The 18738-nt window shown below is 46.1% G+C and overlaps 2 protein-coding genes across 4 annotated transcripts in view; one reads left to right on the forward strand and one right to left on the reverse strand.

Moving 5' to 3' along the window:
- The window catches only part of NEUROG2 (neurogenin 2), a 3987-nt gene extending 3093 nt beyond the window's left edge, over positions 1-894 (forward strand). The window contains exon 2 of the mRNA XM_021395495.1: positions 8-894. Coding sequence (XP_021251170.1) covers positions 8-637 — 630 coding nt within the window. The 3' untranslated portion in view covers positions 638-894. The remainder of the gene's footprint in view (positions 1-7) is intronic.
- The window catches only part of ALPK1 (alpha kinase 1), a 38060-nt gene continuing 27376 nt past the window's right edge, over positions 8055-18738 (reverse strand). For all 3 annotated transcript variants that reach the window (XM_021394423.1, XM_021394424.1, XM_021394425.1), the window contains 9 exons: positions 18128-18214; positions 17273-17349; positions 16165-16260; positions 15537-15641; positions 13010-15110; positions 12099-12252; positions 10461-10623; positions 9354-9540; positions 8055-8737 (listed from right to left, as the gene is read on the reverse strand). In XM_021394423.1, the coding sequence (XP_021250098.1) occupies positions 8541-8737; positions 9354-9540; positions 10461-10623; positions 12099-12252; positions 13010-15110; positions 15537-15641; positions 16165-16260; positions 17273-17349; positions 18128-18214 (3167 nt within the window). In that variant the 3' untranslated portion in view covers positions 8055-8540. The remainder of the gene's footprint in view (positions 8738-9353; positions 9541-10460; positions 10624-12098; positions 12253-13009; positions 15111-15536; positions 15642-16164; positions 16261-17272; positions 17350-18127; positions 18215-18738) is intronic.

Below are 18738 nucleotides of genomic sequence, written 5' to 3' on the forward strand. Positions count from 1 at the left end.
GGTGAAGGCGGAGAGCCCGGCGTCCGCTGCGGAGGACGAGCTGCTGCTGCTACGCCTCGCCTCGCCCGCTCCCTCGGCTTCGCTGCCGTCCAGCGCCGGCGAGGAGGACGAGGACGAGGAGGACGGGCGGCCGCGGCGGCTGCAGGAGGGCGCGCGGCGGGCGGGACGGCAGCGAGGGCCCCCGCGGGCTGCGCGCACGGCGGAGACGGCGCAGCGCATCAAGCGGAGCCGGCGGCTGAAAGCCAACAACCGCGAGCGCAACCGCATGCACAACCTGAACGCGGCGCTGGACGCGCTGCGCGACGTGCTGCCCACTTTCCCCGAGGACGCCAAGCTCACCAAGATCGAGACGCTGCGCTTCGCCCACAACTACATCTGGGCGCTCACCGAGACGCTGCGCCTGGCCGGGGCCGCCCGTCTGGGGGGCGCCGCCGAGACCGCGCCGGGGGCGGCCGCCGAGGGCAGCCCCTCGCCCGCCTCCTCCTGGAGCGGCGGCGCAAGCCCCGCGCCCTCCGCCTCGCCGTACGCCTGCACTTTATCGCCCGGCAGCCCCGCCGGCTCCGCCTCGGACGCCGAGCACTGGCCGCCCCCGCGGGGCCGCTTCGCCCCTCCGCCGCCGCCCCACCGCTGCCTCTAGCGCGGCCCGGGCGGCCCTCGCTCCTCCGACGTGCACTTTGCCCGGCTCTGCCCCTCGCCGCTCCGCAGCTGTCTCCGTGATTTACGAGGGGGGAGCGGAGAAAAAAAAAAAAAGTTTTAAAAAAAAAAGTTGTGTTGTTAGGGGTCCAGGTTAGAAGTCATTGTATAATTTGTAGGCTTTGTCAGAGCTGAATGCAAGCGTGGAAATTTAGGCTGAACTCTCTATCAAAAGGAAAAAAAAAAAAACTGTAGAGGGAAGGGAAGGGGTGGGTGGGAGGGAGGAGCGCCTCATGCATTATTTATTTCGACCTTTAGGGGACGAGGAACTCCCCCCTTCTTTCAGGAGATTAAAAATAAATCAACGGACTGAAAACCCAAACAGACACGGGACATTACAGCGATCCGCCACACACGTGTTCACATTTATTTATTATAAAGAAAGATTTCATGGAAAAGATGTATTTTTTTGTATAATTTACAGAGTCTATTCTAGTATGTATTTACGGCTGAAGAGCAAAGGGATTGTTCTCCTCATAAAATATAAATAAAATATCTAATTTTCATAATTTCCATCACTTGGGTTGCTCTTTTTCACAGCTTATGCGCCATCTGTTGGGGTGACAAACATCCTCACCCCCACCGCAGCTTGGTGTGGGGGCTGTGGGACGTGGTGGGGGTGAACCCGAGTGCCACGCGGGTGGTGCGGTGTGGGTGGTTCGGTTGTGCTCTTGATGTGTCTGGAGACACCAGAGCTGGAGCATCTTCTGGGAGGCTGACATGTGTTTCCGTTGCTGAAGTGTTGTTTTGCTTCTTTAGAAATAAAGCAGAAGTAAGAACCGTGTGGGACGTGAGCGTAGCCCTTTGGGGGATGAGGAGGTTGCTCTTTGGGTGAGCACGTGCTGGGGGAGATGGGTGTAGGACGTATCACCTTCTCGCCCAGCACGGGGACGGCTCTAGAGCTGGCTGCAGGGGGAAGGCAGTATTCCATGTGAGGCATTTGATGGAGTCGTTAAGGTTGGAAATGACCTCTTAGATCATCTTGTCCAACCACCAGCCCGTCCCCACCATAACCACTAACCCATGTCCCTTAGTACCCCATCAGCACGGTTCTTGAACACTTCCAAGGACGGTGACTCCACCACCTCCTTGGGCAGCCTGTGCCAATGCCTCAGAGAAGAAACTTTTCCTGATGTCCAACCTGAATTTTGGGTAATTCCATAGCACTTTGGTACCCTACCAAGGCTGCTGCACAGAGCCCATCTCCCTGCCTCACTCCTTCCATCCCCACCCACTCCATCACCTCCCTGGGCACTGTACCCCCCCTACATTGATGCCTGGATCCCAGATGAGGCCTGGGTATGCCTGGTGTGCTCACAGGCCTTTGAGCACCATCACACGCACCCAGCAGTGCCGGGTGACTTCTGGGCACAAACACCTGGAAATCATTAGGAACCAGCGGAGCCGCCCGAACGTGTTAATTCAATAACATGGGCCCTGGGAGCGTGAAACCCAGTTCTGTGAGCAACATCCCCGAAGGGGGAAAAGGGAAAAAAAAGCCCAACGTGTGAAAAGAGAATTAGTGAAATTAGGTTAGCCCAATAAAACACACCCCCCGTTCCGCAGCCTCAGGCGAGCGCAGCTATCAGCCCCAGCTATTGTTTCCCCCCCTGGCAGGGGAGTTATTGTGTGATAAATAATTCCTGGAGGAAAAAAAAAGAGAAAAAAAAAAAGTGGGCACATTTGCATAATCAGCACTTTGATGTGGCCAGGGCATGGAGCTGTGTCCCCAGACCTGCTGTGGGCCAGAAGGGACCGGGCGGGAGGCGGCCTTCCAGTGGGGCGGCCGGGGGGTGCTGGGAAGGACCCCCTCTAATGGTTCAGCCCCATCAACACGGGCTGGGAGTGGAGGCCCGGCTCATCCCACTGTCAGGGGGCTGCTCTCTGTCCATAGTACGAACCCCATGGCTGGGAGTCTCCACAGAAGGTGTGCAGAGTGGCCGCGGGCACTGCGGCCTGTTCTCATGCCCCAGGCCCGTGCCATGGCTCTGCTGTCACCTTACATGGACTCACGGCACACCACCTGTGCCCCACAGCCTGGCCTTGTGGCCCTTCCCCCCCCTCCCACACGTGTGGGATGCACAGCCAGGCCGTATGTTTCCTTTTATCAGGGCTGATCTTGTGGTGATTTCATTGCCACAGAGATCCTTTGGTTTTGTGATGGCGGAAAAACAATGCCGTTGGGTAAGGGAGCAGCAGGTGAGGGTTCACCTGCCGTGGGGCATCCCATGGTGCACCCTGATGGCTTTGTCAATGAAATGTATATTGCATTGAGTATTTAAGCATACACTGGCTGGTTTTTAGCACTGGATACATTAGCTCTTGCATAACGATTTTTAATTGGAGGAGGGCCACAAAGATGATCAGAGGGCTGGAGCACCTCTCCTAAGGAGAAAGGCTGAGGGAGTTGGGCTTGTTTAGCTTGGAGAAGAGAAAGCCTTCCAGTACTTAAAGGGCTTTCCAGCACTTGAAGGGAGCTTACAAACAGGAGAGGGGCCGACCTTCACATGGTCCGATAGTGATAGGACAAGGGGGAATGACTTTAAACTAAAAGAGGGGAGATTTAGGTTAGATGTTAGAAGTTCTTTACTCAGAGGGTGGTGAGGCACTGGCACTGCTGCCCAGAGAGGTTGTGGCTGCCCCATCCCTGGACACATTCAGGATCAGACTGGTTGGGGCCCTGGGCAGCCTGATCTGGTAGAGGGCAGCCTTACCCATGGCAGAGGGTTGGAACTGGATGGTCGGTCTTTAAGGTCCCTTCCAACTGAAGCCGTTCTGATTCTATGATTCTATGATATGACTCTATGATTTACAGGTGGTTGTCTTCACACTCTGCAGGCTGAGCGTGCAGAAACGTGTGTTCTGTTTTAAGCTGCTGAAAGCCTTCTGGCCTTCACCTCTGTGGAACATCAAGGAGAAAGCATTGGCCCCCATCACCCACATTTAGGTATTTTAGGACCCTAAAACCAGAGAGTCTGACCTCCCTCAGCAGGCAGGACTTTCTGGGATGGGGACTGGGCAGCCTGACCTAGTGGGAGGCAACCAGCCCATGGCAGGGGGTTGGAATCTCATGGAATTTGAGGTCCCCTCCAACCCACACCATTCTGTGATCCTATGATTCTATGACAAATTGAAAGGGACGATTGTCAGATCTATTAAACCATTGCATCTTTTATTTCTGTATGAAGATATGTATGTACCTTAGAGAAATGTAATGGCACTTTAAGGATAACACACTGTGAAATATGTGTAGGAGAGGTTTAACCGTGAAAGCACATGTGTATGTGCACATGGGGAAAGCTGCACTGGTCCCACACTGCTTGTGGCAGCCGGCAACTTCTGGCAGTGCTGTCACTCACGCCACTTGTGCCGAGCTCAGCATGCTGCTGGGGTGCCTGAAAAGCTGCTCTGAGGAAAACGGGCTCTCAGTTCTGAGCAGCGGGACCGGCAGCAGGGCGGTGTCGGTGGCCTTCCCAGCCTCCTCCCTCCCCCTGCTTTTATTAAAAGGGAGAGCGACCGGACCAAAGCCGATGGCATATTTACCTTCGCGGGTTTTAAAAAAGTTAATTACTGCTCGGAGCAAGTTGGTACGGCTGTCCTGAGCTGCCTTTTATTAGTAGTCGCCTTCATTAATTTCCCTCGCTGGATTTGCTGCTAATAGCTGCTTGGTCCTGGGCAGCACAAAGCAGCATCTGTGCCATTGAGCGGAGAAGCGGGAGTCGGGCAGAGGGGGGCCAGGGGGAGCGACGCCGTTTGCAAATCAACCCCTATTAACGTGATGGCCTGAGCTGCGCCGGCGGCAACTTGGGCTTCCCCTGCCCAGCACAGCAGCTCAGGCCTCGAAAGGCCCCCATGCACCTGTGGGTGCTGGTGATGGCACCCTGGGAAGCAGAGCGGGAAGTGGGGTGCTGGGTGTGCAGCCCCGGGTGCCCCATCCTGCTAGGAGGGGGGATCCAGCAGCAGCTGTGTCGTTAGCAACTTGCTATTTTGGAAGTTTGTTGTTGTTGTTGTTAAATAATGGGATGAAATTCTAGTTGGAAAGATGGAAAAGCAAGAATAGGGCTGGGGAAGGTCCATGTCCCCAGAGGTGTGCTGAAGGCGGTGGTAGCAGGGGGACCTGCAGAGGCACGCGTGGAAGAAGTTCCTGAACCACTGTCTTCCCAAAGCACAGGAGGAGTGCAGCAGCACATAGCCATTGTGCTATCAGCAATGGGATCTTTGGGCTTGGCTTGCTGCTCTTACTAGGGCACATCCTGCAGCTGGCAGGGATATTTCACTGCTCCTCTCCAACGAGCTTCTCTCATTCTGTGGAGACCACAGAACTGGTCCTTACTGATCAGATTCAGCTCTCGTGTCAGACTCAGGAGTGTGGGATAATGAATCCACCCTACAAAGCAACAATTTCAAAAGACTGAGTGTCTCAAAAAATAAGAGTGTTGGTTGGCTGGTCCAAATGACATTCTTTGGAAAGGAGAGGAAATAGCAGAATGGAGATTTTGTTGGTTGGGAGCTCTAAGCTCTCGCCCAAAGGGTAAAGAGTACTGACCTGTGCTGGGGAGCTACAGAGCAGCCAGGCCAAGCGCTGTGGTGCTGGTGCTGCTGGGAACGGGGCAAGCTGACGCTCGACACCAACTTTTTCAAGCTGCTCATTCAGAAATCTGTCAGTAGCCGTAAATTTAGCTGGGATGGGAAAGTGTCTTACATCAAACAACAAAAGAAACCAGCTGCTAAATGCTAATACTACTATGTTGGGAAGTACTCCAAATATTAAAATTCCCCATGTATGCATTCATCCAAAAGCGTATCTAAATACATTTTTTTTGGTCAAGCAAGCAGCAGACTGGAAAAGGCACTGCTTTTCAGGGTCGCAGGGCTGCCTGTGGGCAGTGCATGCGGACACTTTGTTCTGCAGGGACTGTTAGGGAGGGTTGATTTTATTTCTAGTCGCCTCCGCAGAGAAGGAAAAGGCTTTAGCACAACATTTCTGCTGCTGACTCATTCCCAAAATCTCGCTGACCATCTTTATTTCCCTGTGGCACTCCGGAGTCCTTTTCTGCAGTAGCACGAAGCCATGTTTGCACAGTTTCTGTCACTTGGTTAAAGGCAGCGCACCCCCTGCCGCAGACAAGGCAGCCCTTTATTGGCTGCGGAACAAGATAACTGGCTTAATCTTCCTGGTAACACGTGAACTTCCATGTATCACTTTAATCTGCGAGACACTGGGGCTGAGTGTACCGTCACATGCCGATTTTACTTTTCTATGAGCGAGTGACTCCCGAGCTCAATGATGGATTGTTTGCTCCCTTTTAACAACAGTCAAGATGGTGAATGCCCCGGGGTGATAGGCAGTGTGCAATGGGAACGGCAGCAAATCTGATGGCCCAGTTCAAGTTCACCTGACAAAGCTGGAGCAGTCTGCGAGCAGCATTCGAGAAAGGATTATTCACACTAGCATTATATTTTTGAATGCATTTTTCTTCCTGTGCAGCTGCCCAGCTCCCCAGCACTGAAGGTTTATGCACCATAATAAAGAGATTTAATTTTTTTTTTCTCTTGCTTCTCCTTCTTTACACCTAGCTCTAATTGTTCAGCGCGGTGATAGGGCATCTTTCCAAACAACTCGGCGCAAACATCCCCTCAAAAACAATGGCATTGCTATAAAGCGACAACAAAAGCCTAAAAATCTCTGCCGGTTGCAGAAACAAAAGCCAATGGTTTTGTTAAAGCTAACGCCGTGGTGCTGGGACCCATCTTTCTGTGGGAGTCTAATGCTGTGTTCCCATTCTCTCCGCACAAATCCCCTGACAGGACCGATCCCAGGGCAGCGACCCTTGGGGCTCAGTGAGAAGGAGAGCATGTCAGTGGGGGCAGCTTTCAGCACCGCATATGGCAGGAAGGCTGCGCGCCAATTGTCCGATGGGGACCCCCATAGCACATGGATGGCTGTGCACACACACTGGGTGTGTTGACGTGGTCTTGGAAGAGTAAACCCAAGGCCTCATCATGTTTGATTTTGCAGCTGCAGGTGCTATCTCCAGTCCTGTTATTCCTTGGGGAATACACACACCTTTTCTTGGGCTTTCGCAGAGCAGCCTTTGGCCTCCTGGTTCAGATAATGACTTTTATTTTCTTTATCCCTCAACCAAAAGCTCCAGCCTGCTTAACTTGGTGCAGCCCGTGGTGTGTCATGAGCTCCCGCTCCCTTTCCTCTGGGTGTTTTCTCAGCTAAGAAAGGCCCACAAAATCGGGAGGCACCGTGACACAATGTGCATGCATTATCTGATGGTGCCACTGAGTTGGACTCAGCTTACCAGTCTGTGTGGGAAAAAGAAGTGGGATTTCATCTGCTCAGCCAGCATTCACAAGGCTAGAAGGGAACTGCTTCCCAGCATGTGCTTCTGAGATGTACCGTGTGCCTCTAACCCAGCACACACTGTTGGAGCACATGGCCAGCACGCACGCCACAGACTGGCTGGTGCTGGCCTTAAATATCAGGGACTCTGTGGGTATGATGCTATGTAACAGCCACAAACAATAACAAAAATTCAGCTGCAGTGCTTAAGCTGAAGGCCGTATTCTGAGTTGCAGCTGTTTGTATGAGCGAGAATAAAGTATGATCCCTGCGTGGGTAGAATCATCAAGAAAAACTCTCTTTGTGTAGCTGAAGGTTTAGCCTTTGGCTGCATGAGCGGAGCGAGGTGAGAAGATCAAGTCCTGGTGTGGGTGTTATCTGTGGGAATTCATTACAGAATCAGTCACAAAACTTATGATGTTTGCAGCCAGAAGAGAGGTGCTGTCCTCAGGTGAGAACTATTCCACTCTTGGGAAACTCTCCGGAGAGTTTGCTAAATGTAGCAGGCCTAAATTATTCAAGTATAGTGTTTCCTGGTTGGAGAACAATATTATTTTTTCTTGAAGAACAGCAGTTATCTTGGCTGTTACCGTTAAGACAGTATTTCCATCTATTTAAATGCTACATGATCACACCTATGAACGCGCTTGTAGTGGAAATGCAAAGTCATGGCCTGATCCAGTGATTGAGCACCTGGTGAGGAGGCAGGGCCAACCCTGGGGAGCTCAGGTACACGCAGTGCACCTGAGTGACTGGAAGGGGTGGAGCCAGGATCCTCCCCTTCCCAGACATCATTTAAGGGTTGGCAGTGGAGGCAAGGGTATCTTGCTGGACAGCCCTGCCTACTGGAGGCCTTCTAAGGATAAGTAGATTCTTTCCTTTGTTTTTGTGTCCCTGACTGCTGCATTTGAGCATATCCTCACTCGCAGCAGCCTAGGACTTTGCTACTATGCTGTCATCGCTGTGCTTTTCATCATGTTATAGTGTTACAACACTCCTCTGGAATGAATTGTTTTTATTTTTTTTAATCAGCCCCAAACTTTACCATTTGTTCCTTGACTCATTTGTACAACTTTCTGTGAATTTTACAGATGGCTGTCACACAGGTCTCTGCCTCTGTCTCACTCTGTTTCGTACTCCATTTCCAAAGAGTAGATGGTGCCTATCGCCCTGACTGGATCTGTAGATGCATTAGAGGTTTGTACAGTCTTGTAGTACATCTCCAGCTGAATTTCAGAGGCTGTTTTCTTCCTTCTTTTATCTTCTTCTGTTAAGTCTCACAGATCATTGTAAGAACAAATGTTTCAGATAATACTCAAGATGGTAACATGGTAATACTGGGCAGTATGCTACATTTCCCAGACTGGTGCAGGTGCTTACGTGGATGTCATCTCAGGGGCCCTGTCCTCACAAAGACAAAGTGTTCCTAATTGTGTGCATGATAAAATACTGCCCAGCTTATGGGCCATACTCTGTTTGGCTGTCTTGTGGGAGTCTACATTGGTGTCTCTACTGAGGGTCTTGTTAAAGAAAGGCAACGGCAGATTTCATTGCATTCCATGTGTTGATTGTTGAAGAAGTAAGAAATTCCTCTCTTCCCAAAGTTAGAGCGTGAAACATCTTTGCTATTAAGAGAATGAATCTGTGGGTCTGTGAGGTAGATGAGGCCTTTCCCATTACCTGTCACCCAGCCTGCAAAGGAAGGATACATTTTGGTATCAAACAGCACAGCCTTTGCACCGTCACACTCACTACTGGCTGCTTGGCACAGGAGATCCTCTGCTAATGTCAGTTAGCAGAATCTGTGATTCTCAGTTTACACCTCTGTCAGTAAAAGCAGAATAAAACTCTAGGAGGTACGTAATGGATATTTAAATTGTATATGGGTATCCTAGAAATATCTGTGTGCTAAAGGTTGTGTTTGGAAGGTCATATCCTCAGTTTTTAAGCAAAGAGCTCAGCTCTTCATTAGTTGAATAGAGAACTTTTTAGGCTTGCCAATTATGAGAAGGAGGAAGCATGACAAAATCCACTGTCTCTTTTAGTGATTGTCCTTTAGATACTTTCTCAGGACATGTCCTTGCAGACTGGCTTTACTCTAATTGGGTGCATGAAGCTGTGGCACACCACGGTGGACATAGCTTTGCTGCTCCTGCTGTGACACAGCAGACAACAAAACCACTGCTCAAGGCAAAAACAAACCTACACATACCTCTCTCACTTGTCATTTAGGGAGGGTATGTCCCCATACAGCATATTCTGCAAAGTGAGGGGATATGCAATAAGTGAAGTTCACTGCAATACAAACCTTGCAGGTCAACAACAACTTCCGTTCCATTGGAGAACTCATAGGAGAAATGGCCATAGGCCAGACCATACTCTGTGGCTTTGTACTCGTTCTTGACTACCTTTGTGTTATTAGACAGCTTCACAAACTCCCCAAGGATGTAGGGCTCCACACTCACACATCCTTTTATTGTTCTGTCTTCCAGTATCTGAGAAGAGAGTTTCAATGACAGTCACCCAAGCAGAAATGTAAAAACAACAATGCTAAAGGTCCTCTAACTGAATTTCTGATTTTTTTTTCCTCGTAGAACTTTCTGTCATAAGATGGATGAAAGAGTCCCCATATTAGCCCACTGCTGATTCAAAACGCAGGCTGTTCAGAACTTATCTAGAACTGTGGTGTCACCAGATCCAACACAAAGACAACATGGCAGACCAAACCGAGCAGCAAATTCTACAGATATCTAGCTTGTCCAGCAAATGAGAGACTTCTTTCAGGAGACTATGTCTAAAGAATAAGCTAGAAAGCTGAAAATATTTGGATAACCTTGCTCCTCCTGGTCCTCCTTCAACATGCAAATAACTAGTGGTGGGTTTTGTTATTGTGGTTTTAGTTTTTCTTCCCCCCAGTAATTTCTCTGTGCAGAGTCTAGCATAAATAGTGATTCCAGGTTGTCATTAATCCTTACTAGCAAGTGGCATAGAGCCAGATCTAGTGCCAGAATAGCTATCAGAAACAGTAACATGCATATCACGCTATCATATACATACTAATAATGAAACCGTGAATTCAGCTCTGCACCATGCAGATGTTGATATACTGTTAGAATGATCTAAAAGACTGGATGACTCCAGAGCTTCACACAGAAGTGAATTTCTGTTTTCCACCAGGACATGGCATTGCATCTTTTTTTTACCAGCATCTTTTTGAACTCATATCTCTGTGCATAAGTACCTTCTGTCCTGAAACCATCAAGTGCATCTACTAGGTAAGATCACATGAATTAGAACATGTCATCTACAGGTGGCCTAACCACTGGTATTTAAACAAAACAAACAAACAAACAAAAACTGACTTACAACCCTTTTCCCATCAATTCCCTGATATTGTTTCGAAGATAGCTCTTACCAGAAGTACTGCAGAGGGGATATAAAAGATTTGTGTAGGGACCTTTTGCTCATACAGCCTTTTGTTGAATTCTGTCACGTAGTATTGGGCAGTCATTTGTCGTTCCACATCACTGAAATGATGAAGAAGCCCCTTTTCTTCTTTGTATTCTTTCCCAACATACCTAAACAAGCAGGAAAATCTTTGCTGTAGTCAGTTTAGCAGCAGACTGCACTCCAGAAGCCCTACTTGTAGTACACAAACATCACCATAAAGGAGAGCGTGGCAGCCAGCTGTTGGTGACACATCTAAAATTGCAGTGATTAAAGGTGTGGTCTTTTTCTCAGCTCCTACAGGAGTAAAATGCTGTAAGGATTAACCAGATCCTAATATAGGTGTTTCATAACAATGAAATGTTTGAAGCCAACCTTTAAAATACTACTCTTAACACATCAGGATTATTAAGCTACTTCTAATAACAATCTAAAATCTGTGATTAGCAGCAAGTAGAGCTCTCCTCATGTCTAGGCCTAATTGAAGCAAACAGGTAATTTTAACCCAGCTTTCAGAACAAATGCATCTATTGCATACACCCACTGCTAAACTTAAACATCTGAAGAACTTCTCTGCCTATAGTTACTGTTGCTTCTTCACTCTGTGCTAAGATCTTGTTGCAAAGCAGTTCTAGGCTGGGAGCTGCATACTTGGTAGTGTAGCTCTCTGTTAGCTAGGATAACTTCTCCTTACTGACTCAGGCCCAGCACCGTATTAAGCTTTCCTTCTTTCAGACTGGAGCAGGTATGAGGCTGTCTTTCTTGGCCTATGAATAGAACAAACACTGGTGTCTCCACGGGAAGGTGAAGGCAAGCAAACTGTCTGATCTGCGTCTGAGATACTAATACCACTCTTTGTTTGCACCCGCTTCAGCAACTTAAAATGGTGTATTGCCTACTCATGAATAGGATTAGGAGAGCTTGGTTTATGAAGCAACAGAATCTGGAATCTATGTTAGGTTAATTACTGTTGTTTTGGGTAAAATTATCTTACAGAATGAGTTAATTTCTAATTAAGGATGTTTTGTTAGGGTGCTAGGGAATAGCAGAAATAGGAATTCCCTAATGCAAATATAGAGATCAAATAAAAAGAAAGTGATATTTAAGCTCATTTAAGCTCGCATGAATTTGTTTCAGCATGGATGAAGGTAGTCAGGTCTAAGAGTTGTCATGAGCAAATGGACACTAACATAATTGTTAGAAGACAACAGTAAAGTAGCCCTTTCTTCCCAAAAATTCAAAATCAGAGAGTTTGATGGAATGATGAGAAGAATTAGCATAGTAAAGATTGACGAAGTGCTCAATAGATGTAGAAAAGCAATAAAACATCCTTGCTACAGAAAATCAAAGACTAACTCAGTGTAAACTAGACTGAAACAGAATAAAGAAAGAAAATCTTCTCCCCTTGTGACTACTATTTCTGCACTTGTCCAAGTAAAAACTCATTCTATCTTCTGAAAATACCTGATAAAAATCATTGCACGACAAGGCAGCACACTAGCTGAATCACAGGTATAAGATGAGTCTTACCAGAGAGTTTTCATTCATATTTACACAGAAATAGCACTGATAATTATTTTCTTTTAGAAACTAGTTTGACCAATACCTTCCCAAGCTTTCCTCTTGGTGCAGGAAGTGTATCCAAAATGCATTTCTCTGTTTGCCTTCTTTTGCCACATTCAAGTAGTCCCCAATGAATACAGATGTTTCCTGGCCTGTCCAGAGGCCCGATTTTTTTGAGTATTTCAAAAGAAGAGCAGCTACAAAAAGAAAACACTGCAGATAGACTGAACAATTCAGGACTGCTGTAAGCCTGTGCCAAGGGGTGATATACCATCACAGAGGAGACAAGATAACCAGGCAAAGTACCAGGCAATCAAATATATGCTAAGAGGTATGTAGGTGTAGAGCTGGGTATTTTACATCAAGGACAAAAAATTGCTAAACAGATTTGAAACATGATGGGATGAATCCCCAGCAGGTTGTACTTAATAAGGTTAATGAGGCATCCTACAGAGGTGTTGCTCCTAACTTCTGTATTTCTTATTATATTCAATAAGGGTCTACAAATTAAAATACAGCAAATAAGTGAAACTGTTATTTATGATTAACTTAATGATCATTGTCTCAAATGCATAGTTTTCAGGATGAAATGTGGAATCTAAATGGGCTCAAGGAAAGGGGTAGAAAGGACTTGATGAACTGGCACAAGGCACCAAGTGACCTGAGATACTACCACATGAAGGGATGAAGCAGGAGGGATTGAGCGGTCATGGAGATGGAGCCCATCTCTTTTAAGCTGTCAGTGACGTGGAAGTGAGTAAGAAGGAATAGGAGAAAATGGTTAAAGGGAATGTTCTTCTGTTGCTAAAACTGTTGCACAAAACCTCTTATAATAACAACAAACAAAACCCTTGAAGGTGGTGACTAAGTTATGAGTTTAAAAAGCCTGAGTAAAAGCTGTTTTCTATGGAAGTAGCATTACTTGAAAATGCCTGTTGCTGTGAGGAAACTTACAGTATGCTTTATGGAGCTGCTTAGACTTGAAAATTCCAGTTGGCATCAGTCTCTGGACAAGCCAGTTATGTTCTACTCCTGCCAGAAGCTGTACATAGTCATCATCCCTCAGAATCCGAGCATCAAGGATTTCTTCCTCGGTTTTCCCAAGTGAGAAGACAAGACCACTCCCCCTTGGGTTTAGAAATGGACCTTCATAGGACCTGTTGGGCATCTGAGCTGAATTGTGCCATGGACTTAGAGATGAACTGAATGGTCTCTTGCTGCTCTGAGGCTTTTCCTCTTCTTCTTCAGTAGTAGCACAATCAAAGTGTTTTGTTACAGACCTGTTTCCCTGCAAAGGCAAAGCTGTTGGTGCACCTGGAGCCACCTGAAGCTCTGGAGCAGTCACTTTGGGATTATAGTTTACTAACTCTCCAATACTGATGAAATCGAATTCAGTGTCATCTATAGTTTCTGCTTGGGGGTCAACATCAAGCACTTTTAGAGATTTGTCCCCAACCGTGCCTGGAGGTTTCCTCAGCCACTCATGCACGGAGGAGCTACTGGCCGGTTTTGGCTCTTTGCCTGTAGATCTTGAAGCAGCAGCGCCATTCGTGGGATGTCTGACGTCGGGCGAGGGGTCCTCCGTGCTGTCTACGGTTCCTCCCCCCGGGTCCCGTCTCACATAGCTGTTTTGGGACGGGGGACCTGGGGCTGCGCCCGCGGCCGTCCCGAAGAGGCAGTGGCCCGCCCCGGCGCTGTCCGTGGTGCTGCAGCCTGCGCCCATCGGTCGGGCGGCCATCACCCAGGGCTCCAGCTCCGCCCAGGAGGAGGAAGAACACTCCTCCTCCTCCTCCTCCTCCTCCATCCTGGCAGGATAAGAGGAAGGAGCGGTGAGGGAAGGAACCGCGTTGTTCTCTAAGTCTGTGTTATTCACCTCTGCTTTCCTTCTCGAAGAGTTCTTTCCCTCCCACAGCTCTGCTCCCCCAAGAGAAGACTTCTCCCCAAGCATTCTAGCTAGGGCTGTGTCTACCTCTAAGAAAGGCTGAGGCGACCTCAAACAACTATATGGAAGCTCTCGAGGAGAAGTATACTGAGTTCTGGGAGGCAATGAGTGCAAGTAAGCAGCTTGATCATTTTCGTCTGTTTCTGTTGTGCAACATTGCTCCTCCACGGAGCCCTTTTCTTGCTGCTGCCCTTCACTGCTGCTATTACAGTTTAGTTCCTCCCAGCTGGAAGAGCAACTTGATAGTGACAGCTTGCACCAAGCATTCTCTGAAGAAGTGGTTTGACTCCTGTTTTGCCATCTGTTGAAAACATAGTTTTCATCAGTGATTACTCTTTCTAATGATTCAATCCCTTTTTCAGTGGAATTATTCCTCACATTAGAACCGCTCTGTTTGTTTCTTGTTTGGCCACTGAGCTTCTCTGAGCTACTTCCCACTTTTGGTGTACTAACCATTTTTCCAGCACCCTTCCTCTGGTATACTATGTCTTCAGTGGTACACATGATGTCTGTATTTTTGGTTTCTGTTTTTAACGTTGTGATACAGGCTCCCATGTGGGTTTCTCCTGGTGTGTTTTTATTAGATCTGCAAGGATTTTTAAACACTTCACACACTGACAGATGATGCTGAGAATTCATGTCAAGGATTTTCTCGAAGTTGGCTTCCCCTTGCAGGACAGGTTTTTCCACTGCCCCTTTATAACTGTCTGGAACATAAGACCTGGCATCAGAATTAGGAAAGCTTTCAACTTGTAGGAGCTTCTTAACAGATGTGATCAGATACATGATCTCTTCCGCAAGCACTCCTTTCTCTTCCTCTTCTGTAACTGAAGTGCTGTAGGTATGCAGTTTTGCCATGGCTTCTCTGCAAATTTGATCAACCTCATGGAGTTTCTCACTCTCCCCATAGAGCCATCGATGCACAGTTGCAAGGCAGAAAGCAGCTTTTATAAAACTGTGGAGCTCCTGCTTGCTGGTGACACGACTGTTATCGTTCTTGGTGAGGAGGCCAATCTCAAAGGATTCTTTGGCTTCAGACAAGTAGAACTTTCTCCTTTCTGGGGGACAGTCCTTGGAGTGACTATAGGACAGCAAACACACTCCGCGGATGTTCTGGGAGGGAAGAAGACAGGAGTCCGGGAATTAAAAACTTGCATCTCTGTCACAAATAAATGAGAGGAGGAAAATATATCTTCTTTCCTTATAACAACTGAAAGAAAATAGTGGCTCTAACTGCTTGCTGCTGTGTTTCCATGAGGAAATAATCTTGCTTTTTCACCTTTGAAATATATTTGGAGTTAAAGAAGCAGCAGCACTCCCAGTTGGTCTTGAAAGCCTATCCTTACTCTGTGGATAGATATTGCTTTCTGCCCATCTGCTTAGCTTCAGATTAGAGTCCAGTGTAACATACAGCATCTACAAAACATATAGGAGCATACTGTATGGTGTGAAGCTTGGAAGCTAAATTAAAGCCAAATTTAATAGCCTGGACTCTTCTCTTATACACACAACTCTTCCAGAATGAAAACTAATACTCACCACAGCTGTGAGCACAAACAGCGGGGTATACTGGCTGTAGACTGCTGCTAATTTGCAGGCTTCAGCAGCTGATAGTAAGCGATGGCTGAACTCCCGGAGAAGGCTCTGGTGAAACAACAAAAAAAAAAAGCAAGAGAGAAAGCTCCATCTTAACAGCCCTCTTTTCAAAGAGAAGGATTTACCTGATAGACAACCCTATTAGACTGGAGGGAGGCAGCTTGGGATTTAGCCATCAGAATCCTTTGGGATTTGTAGGTTTCTGATGCCTTTGAATCTTAGAGCAGGACATAAAATCTGACACAACCACCACATATATTTCTGAAGAAGAATTCTTACTTAAGTTTACCATAGATGCATCAGGTTTGGCTCTGTAAATCGTCTGTGTACTGTACACACATACACACATATACACACACTATAGTTATTCATACTGTTTTCTTTTTTCTGGAGTTAGGCATTTTTCCATCTAGGTGCTAATGAACATTTCCAATGGGAACAATGGAATTTCCTTCATCCCTCTCAGAAAATAAGAGGAACTAGAGGATGGACAAGATGTAGGTGAATTTGAGACAATAACATTTAATTTGTCTGAAGAATCTGCACACATGAAAAACAAACCAAATCTTACCAGGTTAATCTCAGCATTGGTTTTAAAACGTATATAATCCTTCTCATTCATGGAAGAAAATATATCTGCCAGAATACCCAAGGAAGTAGCAATTCCCTGAAAAAGAAACGGAAAGTAATGGTAGGGTTTTTCCCTTATGTTATGAATTTTTGATTGCAGTAAGTTAGATTGTACGTACAACAAACCAGGAAAAACACACAAAAAAAACAAAAAAAGTTCCAAAGAGAGGCACTGCTAAGAAGGGCAGAGTGGTCATCTCGGAGTGGTAGGGTTTTATTAATTTGAACTTGCAGAAAGTGCAGCCTAGTGAATACTTAGGAGTTTCCATGAGTGGCAGCTATGCTAACTGCTACTAGTTCTGAGTTTCAATGGAAACTTGAACAGCACTGCATTTTCCTTAGCTATTTTTCCTAGCTGCTGTTTGTGACAAAGAAGATATGTAAGAGGAGAGGTGATGAGGTATGTGGTATGTCCTTTGCTGGAGTACAATTACAAAAATTTTAAAGCATCACCCCAGGACTCACAAGACTTAGGTTCACATTCCTGTTTAGCTACGGGCACATGGCGTGACTGTTGCTTCATTGGCAGTGGGAAGATTAGTGTGACCATGCCTCACAAAGGTGTTAAAATCAGATATGCTAGCTGTTGCAAGGTGTTCAGGTACCACGGGGCCAGAGGATATCCATCACCCACAACAGCTAGCATAGGGCAGCTTGTGAACCCTCTAGCAAACAGCTCAGTTACTGGACAAATAAATTTAGCCATAGTCCTAAAAAAAACCCAAAAACTTAGGGCTGCATTCTGGGATTAATGTGTCCTTGTTAGAGGCACCTGTGACATCCTAGGTGATGGCTCACTTCAGACAATCCTGCTTAATGAAAATGATCGTTTTCATTCCCCTGAAGGAAAGAAAGTTGTCCATAAGCCTGTGCGTGCATGCATAAATGATGTGCAATACTTCAGCTAGAATATTTGCCAAGAGTGTTAATGGTGTCTGAGGTGGATAATTGAAACACTATTTCTAAAAGACATGACTGAAGTAAACAGACTCTAATCTGGAATCATTACTAGATTGGCAAGGTTATGCAGAGTGAAAAGGAAATCTTACCTTTTTATCTGGTTGAGGAAGTTTGAAATATCCCACTACTGATGCCCAAATTAACTCTGCTGCCTCATACCACATCCCTGGAATAAAATAGAAAAACAATTTCTAAACAAACTACTGCTTACAGGTGGCTTTCAACAGGCTAGGTATATTTTACACTTCCTAGAGTTGGGAGCCTTCAAAACAGTATAAATCCATATAATAGAGTCATGGAATCACCAAGGTTGGAAAAGGCCACCAAGATCATCTAGTCCAACCATCCACCTACCAGCATTTTGTCACTGAATCATGGCATTTTTTGCTTTGGTGACAGTGAACATTTATTATTTTCCTTTAGCTTTTGGCTGTATATAGACACATATTATATGCTCACAAAAGGCTTCAGCTCAGCATTCACTGAAGGTAAAAGGTCACAGCAAGAGCATAAAATTAAAGCTGATGGCCTCAAGTACCAAGTCCTGAATACAGAAGTCCATCATGCTGAATGCTAGGGATCTTCTTGAATTGACTGAGGAAACAGCTGTGATGTATCTGTGTTAAACTATAGCATGCCTTTGAGAACAGTGAATTTGGTAAAAACATTAGAAGAAAAAATTGAACAATATTTCAGGATGTTCTGTGACTTCTGGATACATTAATAATAAAATGATAATTCCTAAAATGTGCTTGCTTGGTACGTGGCTCTAGGTCCTTGCTTCCTCCAGCAGATGTGTATATACCTCATCTTCTGTGACTGCATTACAGACACTGAGCAGATGTTTCACGCAAGCTAAAATTTTGACATACAACAAATGCATTATTTTAAATAGTGAAAAACCTTGAGCAGATACTTAGAGAAAACAAAAACAAAAACCTTACCTAGCTTTTGCAAAATCTGTCCTCTGATTTGTAAGCAGACTGACTGAACAAGGATCCTATCACTTTCCTTAGCATATTGCCAGGTACCTGCGAAAAAGAGTTGAAAATTTCAATAGAGAATGAATAATGCTGCTGCCATTTTCGGCCTCTGAGGGCAACCTAGATCCCAGCAAATTGCCAGGAATCTCTCCACTGAATCCATCTGGTTTGAGTCAGATCTTACAGCCACAGAGATGACAAAGGGACAGTGCAATAAGGAATATAAGCAGACAGCTATATGAGCATGTAGCTTAAGTGACAGCTGTACAGAATGTAAGAAAAACATAAAATGTGAAAGGTACCTCTCTTCTCTGAAGTAACAAAAAATCGTTGTATAAAGACTACAACCAAGGTTTTCACACTGAAAGAGTATTATTAGTTACACAAAGTCTTTCATTATCAAATTTGTTTTGATACCTGATTATAATACAAAACGAAACCACCACTTGAACAGTGGTATCAGGTGTTCTGTTTAAGGCTCTCTTGCATGAAGGCCACTCTTGTATGAGAATCTCAGTTTGACATTAAAAACAAACAAAAAAAACGTAATAGGGTTCCCAAATTTTTTTAGG

The sequence above is a fragment of the Numida meleagris genome, chromosome 4 (genome assembly GCF_002078875.1).
Source record: "Numida meleagris isolate 19003 breed g44 Domestic line chromosome 4, NumMel1.0, whole genome shotgun sequence".
Lineage (NCBI taxonomy): Eukaryota > Metazoa > Chordata > Aves > Galliformes > Numididae > Numida > Numida meleagris.